This window comes from Sphaeroforma arctica (assembly GCF_001186125.1).
Source record: "Sphaeroforma arctica JP610 unplaced genomic scaffold supercont1.1232, whole genome shotgun sequence".
Classification (NCBI taxonomy): domain Eukaryota; class Ichthyosporea; order Ichthyophonida; genus Sphaeroforma; species Sphaeroforma arctica.
The window spans coordinates 3,289-10,005 of record NW_014039326.1 but is presented as its reverse complement, the minus strand read 5'-3'; the positions used below and the strand labels follow the sequence as shown (position 1 = coordinate 10,005).

At 39.4% G+C, this 6,717-nt stretch overlaps 1 protein-coding gene across 1 annotated transcript; it reads right to left on the bottom strand.

The window, feature by feature from the left end:
- Window positions 1–244: 244 nt before the first annotated feature.
- SARC_10391 (hypothetical protein) lies at window positions 245–2,883 on the bottom strand. Its single transcript, XM_014295566.1, has 5 exons — window positions 1,927–2,883; window positions 1,687–1,810; window positions 1,330–1,433; window positions 786–990; window positions 245–620 (listed from the first exon to the last, which is right to left on the bottom strand). Exons 1-5 carry the CDS (start codon window positions 2,705–2,707, stop codon window positions 362–364), a joined length of 1,473 nt encoding a protein of 490 aa, XP_014151041.1. The 5' UTR covers window positions 2,708–2,883; the 3' UTR covers window positions 245–361.
- Window positions 2,884–6,717: the final 3,834 nt, after the last annotated feature.

Here is a 6,717-nt window from a genome sequence, read left to right as displayed (position 1 = left end):
TGTATGTATGTATGTATGTATATATATATCCACGTTTGCATTATTAATCCATTGATCAATCTATATCTGCAACATATAAAAAAACACACGAATGATACAATGTATTTATTTGTATTCTCTATATATCAAGTCGTTTTTCTCTATGGAATTGATTTTTGAATTTTTTTGTCTGTGTATTTACATGAGAGCATATCTTAGAAGTGACACAAGTATATAAAAATATGAATTACTCGAGAGATTAAATGTATATTTTTATTTTTGGTTGCTAACAACCTTGGTACGCAATAAATGTTAAGCGTCTATCAGATGCGTTGACACTCAATATTAGTCACATACTTTACGTCTTCACGTCCTTTGCTGTTCAAGCAGTATTGTAAGCTATATTTACCGCAGCTATACCTTCGGAATCGAACGGTATATGTAATAGGGGTATCGGCTTTCTATGCCTTAAAGTTTCTATTTTCCACTGATTAGTGGTTTTCGCTAGTGCGACCACATGGTTTTGGCATTCTATCGAGACACCATATAAGAGTGAACCCATCAGCTCACGCGCACCATCCGCGGCATCCGCCGCTGCACACCGATATTTTAGTATACACGACGGGTCGCTCTCGATTAAGCTGGATAGGAAATGGACAAATGAATATGTTAATAAAACCATCTTTTCTATTCGAGAACCCATAAAATAGTCGGTGTCGCCTCTAAACTTGTGTGATGCAGATGTCAAGATGTATTAAAAATCCGATATAATAGGGTGCTATGTATTTTGTGCCCATGCAACATACCATCCTGCTTCGAACAGTCCATATTGATACTGAGGTTCGCTCCCCATAAAAACAAATCGTCCAAATCCCTCCGCAAATCCCATCGAGAAATTACCCTCGTATTTATATTTTTCCGCCACGTTCACGTACACTCCGAGTCCGCATGGTGATCCCCTCGACCACTCGCCAAAGTAATATTGATTCGATGTTATAATAACTCCGCAACCTGGTCGTGAGCAGAGCCGTACGCAAACGGATAAGTTCCTCTAGTAAAGCATAATATCTTACACATGTACCATGCACCATATTGTTAGCATTCAGTGTGTCTCAGATATCTTCACTTCATCTAAAGAACACTAGTGCGAAAGCACATCTACTTGTGTTTGTGGGATATCCCACACTATTTGCAGCAAATTGTTACCTACGGACATGTTAGTGTATACAAGTAATTATGTACACTCAAATCTTGCTACACTACAACCATCGCACCGAAAACATCAGCTGGTGTAATGTATCTTCATGGTAAGGCGGCACCGTGTATATACGCCCAGGATACATAACATACCATGGAAAATTTTAGTAGCCGGGTCTATTTGTCCATCATACATCGATCGATCTCCAAAGCGCAGCGGCTTGAACGCAGTTGCTTCCGGATTGTCCCCAGACATTCTGAAAGAGGGATTTGAAAATAGGTTCATCTATGAGCCCAGTCGAAATTGGTGGAGAAACGGTGGTGTGTGATCAGCATAAAGTCATGGAGCCGTAAAGACTTGCTGGGTATAACTCGATGAAAACTCGTTCTGCTGGCTTCATGCAGTTGCATTTAAATAAACTGCGGAACAAGCAGTATCATTCCGAGTTCGTATAGGTCTGTCGAGTCACTGTTAGGTTTGTTGGTATATACTGAAGCTAAAATACTTACACTGGAGTATAGGTGCAGTTGTGGCTGGCCAAGGAACTGGAAGATGAGCAGCTACTATTCGATTTTGATTGATGCAACACAACATTGTCGGTCTTCTGGGATTCAACCGTTGCCGTGTCACTCTCTGTAATATAGAAATGAGAAATCAGTGAGATGAAGGAGAACGTGGTAATATGCGTGATCTACGAAGTTCGTGATATAATCGAGTGCGAAGACTGATAACCCCGATGATTAAGATACCTGCAATGGTTGCGAATTCGTCGTTCACACTAGAAATTCTCCCTGATCCTGCGTAGAATGATCGTCGTTTAGGTGTATTGAGGATATCCATGCATGAGCTGTGTCTGCGGTTGTCATGGAAGCTGGAGGGTCTTTCTCTCGCAAATAGGGGGCGATGTTGAACGTCCACAATAGAAACGCTGTTTGGTGATGTTTGCCGAATGGTAGCTGGTGATGTTTGTCTACGTTCGATGGGGATTGATGATGTTTGTGAACGTGGTGAGCTACCAAGATCTGAATTTGTTTGTCCCAAAGGGGGCGGTGCCAGATAGCTAGCATTGTGGTCGGCCTTTCGCAGCTCCTCTAGAGATCCTGTGGCTATTGTATCGCCGCAAGGAACATTCAATTGTTTCAACCAATATTCCTCTCGTTTCCTGGCCATTCCCGTGCTTGGTGCAGATTTATTGTGCATTGAAGCACTGCGCCTGATTGGATTCCTACGCAACCCAGGAGGATCGTTGACTGGCCTGGGACGGCAAGAGCTATCCCATAGAGTAGGAGGCGGGGTGATTGAGTTGACTATTGCATTTGGACTTTTCACATTATTTGATATGGATTCATTGCTCACATCGGACGTGTGCTTATCTCCCGATGTCTGAATGTGATTTAAGGTAGGTTTGCCCTTACGAAAGCTGAGGCGACGAAAGAAACCGCTACCCACTTGTTTGGAGTGTAAATCTTTCTCAGAAAGATGTGATAATATATTTTCGTCAGGGATGTTATTTCTTCTCACTTCTATCATATTTGCAATCAACGCTGAGCGAGGAATTGTATGGATATGTCTGTAATTTGTCCTTTAAATTCTTAAGCAATATGCTAATATTCTGTGTGCAGGGCGGGCTACCTCCAACACCGTCTTTTGATTTCTATATGCATTGGAGCGTGGTAAATGACTGTGTTTGTTGCGTTGGATCGTTGTTATTATGGTTTTGGAAGCAGCTATGTGTGTGCAAGCAATTTAAATATTTCACTTATGTTGCAATACGTGTGGCCGTGTGCTCACGGCCTCACGTCACTGGCCACTGCTAAATGCATAAATATTGTACATAAAAAAAAATAGTGCTTTTATTTTTTTTCTATAAAACAATTAAAATCAAAAGGCCACAAATTCACAATAAATATACAATGCGACACACATAAATATTTGAACGGCACCCGCATAAATAACCCTCTGTCACTGTGTGGGAGGCCTGAAGGCTTAAGTCCTGAGAGTCCTGACTCTTGAGTCCTGAGACTTGAGAGTGCCCTAAAGGAGGTTTGTTCCCCTGTGTGAGCAACTGAGCATATCCTTCTAAATTAGATACCGAGCCCGAGTGCCTCGAGGCCCTGAGCCCTGAGTCCCTGACTCATGCCCACAGAGGCACAGACCACAGTCTGTGGGTCTGCAAATTTGTTTTAATAAAAACTTGTGGCATAGTTTAAAAAAGAGTTAGGGCACATCTTCGGGCCACGGTCGGCTTCGGCTTGCAAAGGCGAAATTGAATTCATTTCTCCCGTATTCTAAACCTTTCTCTCAAGGTTCTTTTAATTCGGTTTATTTTGGAAGAAAAATAACAAAGGAGATCAAAAAATATATAAAAGTACTAAAATATCCCCATAAATATTAAAAATAATTATGTAAATTTTCTAAAATAGTGAGGTGAGCAAGTCGAATATATGTTCTGTAAGTATGCTACGGCCTTCGTAGTTCATACTGTACTCGTAGTTCGTACAAAAATAGTTATTAGACTTTTCGGGAAGTTCACAAGACTTTCACTTCAGAAGTTCAGACTTCAGAGTTCAGAGGCTGTTCCTCTCACACGCACACAACAACAACACACGAAGAGAGAGTGAGAGTTCGAGAGAGAGAAGAAGAGAGAGAGGCCCAGCCTCTCAGTCTGTATTCTCTATAATAATTCACGCTCGCCCTCTCGACTCTCGACTCTCGACTCTCGAGTAAATAGTAAATAGCTTCAGGTATTTTTTTAATGAAAAATAAAGCTATTTACATATGTACAGTGTTTGTTTTAGTTTTTTCTTTTTGTACTAGTTTGTTTTTTGAATATATATTTTCAAAATATTTATAAAAACACTACAAAAAAAGAGGCATTCTTGAGTTTTTCCCTCTCTATTGTTGTTGTTTTTTTTACATTTGTTTTTTCTTATACCTATGTACAAGAGTCGAAAAATGTACTTCGGACAATAGTCCGATCACTGATCAGGCATATTATTTTATTTCTTCTCTGAGACGAGAGTCGTGAAAATAAATACAACAAACTTCTCGATATATTTATGTTTAGTTTTACAGACCTACACATGTTGTCTGTCTGTTGATTGTCCACTTCTTCACAAGTACAGAGGCAGACTTGTGTGTTGTGAGAGCAAAAGTTGAGAGTCATTTTTTTAAACAAATACTGGTGACGCTGACTGATGACTCTTCTTGCCATTTTGGTTTTACACTGACAAAAAAATATATAAATAGAACGCAACTGTGACTGTCTGTGTCTCTTGGGCCTTGCTCTTTTTAGAGTTTAGGACTTTAGAGTTTAGGCAATTTCGTGCATAAAGGACGTCGCGGGCTCGCGGCCTTCCTTATTTTTTAGGCCCTGCCTGTGAAATGTGAATCCTGACCATCCACCAAGCTCCTTTACTCTCTGACTCTCCGAAAATTACCCTACCGTTATCCATTTGCCCCCGGCGCAGGCTACCACTAACCACACTGACCAGTGACCAGGTCCCCCGGATTCCGGAGTCTGGATCCCCTCACACTCTTTTAAGAAAAAAAGGCATGTGAATACTGTTTTCATTGTGCTGTGCAATATCCATACAAAGATATGTGAATATTCTTAGAGATTCCAGTTCGTATTTAAACCGCAAAAGTGAGTTTACATAGAAAAAAATCCGAATCCCGTAAATCCGATCCGAACGTATTTCTTTTTTTTTTTAGGGGTACAACCGACAGCACCCTCGAAAGTTTGCTTGATTTTTTTTTTGAAATTTTAAAATTAGCCTCTACACATTGGCGTAGATAAAGTCCGAACATAAATCCGAACATAAATCCGAACCCGTTTTAAGACGGGGCCTAAATAGAAAATACATACTATTTTTATGCTTTTCTTTCAAAACAATGAAAACGTATAGACATAGCCCCCATTTGTTTCTAATAACAAAACATATACGTGAAAAAATAAAACGTATAGACATAGCCGCCTTCTTTTTCTTTTTAACAATTTCGGGGGCTACAAATGGTATAGAATTCAAAAGCAATTCAAAGAAAATTAAATGAACTCTTCCAGGAAAAGTAAAGTCTGGCTCTTGTCCTGTGAGTTTGTGACCTGTGATTCACTGCTGTGAAAGGCTGAACGGTTGAACCACAAGAATATACTGCAAAATCTACATTCCAACGATGCTCCGAACAAATATGTACTCGTTTTGCATCAATACCTATTATTATCTATCCTCCCATCTAGCGAGAGAGGAGTCGACGACCTACGAGAGTGAGAGAGGCTACTAGTAGTAGTGTAGTCCCATATCCCTCTGGCTCTACTACTATAGTAACTAGTTCACTAAATAAAAATCGGTTTGTATTCACTCACTTGAACTAGGAAGAATTTTGCTTTTTATTTTCTTTTTATCTTCAAAAAAAGCAATCAAATGGAGAAACAACGCGAGTTTTTATAAAGGGTATTTACATAAATACTGCACTCTTGAGTCTTGCTGGTTGGAAATTATGGAATTTATTTTTAGATGGGTACATAAAGGTTGTGAATATTTTTATGACCTCCAAGAGTCCCAGGCTCCACCCCGTTCATTAAAATTATTGGTCAACCAAACCAATCAGGCAACATTATACCGTCAGACCTGTTTATTAGTCACCTGCTAAACCAGTCAACCTGGATACTAGTCCAGAAAACATGGGTCTGTATTTTTTTTACGTGTTTTATATTTTGATAAGCAAACCCCATCTGATATTGATGTGAATACGAGGGTGAAGATGAAAAAGGCTGAGTTTCAACGTTGAGCTGCATTCGTCGATAAAGTGACCAAACTAATGGTGTCACTACGTGTGAATGACACTGGGGAAACACAGACAACACCTCCTAGCGGTGATCAGCTACGAGAAGCAACACAAGAGTAGATGGATATTGAGCAAGACGCTCAGATACTTATGGCTACAGCAACAGAAACTATAAGTTCCATAAAAGAAGGCTCAATGGAGTGCGACACATCAGACCTTGACATTGGTGAATCATCAACAGAACATCCTTTCACTTCAATACTAGAAGCTAAGTCTCAGTAAGTAATGATGAACTTTTTTTTTCCTACAATACCTCGTAAAGATGTCGATTGGAGTCACAAAATGAATAAAAAACAATGTCTGACTTGACCAATCAAAACCTACAAGACTAGTCTTCTGGATACTAGTCCGGAAAATATTCCACCGCGGAATCGGTCTAATACCCAGGTCAGACTGTACATGGGACTAAGGACGGTTTTTGTTTGTTTGATTTGTTTTAAAAAAAGAAAAACCCATGAAGACAACGAATTGAATCACTTGGTCTTGAGTTTTAGAATGTCTAATTTTGTTTTTGTATTTTGTTTAAAAACAAATTAAAGGCTATGTGTACGTCTGTACGAGTTGAAAAAATGAAACATTTAACTACATCTTCTAAAAGCTGAGAGACGTTTTTATTTAAAAAAGACAAAAAGCATAGCTATTTGTTCTAGAAACTGTATTTAATCCAAATATAGTGAAAATGAAGCCATTTGAGA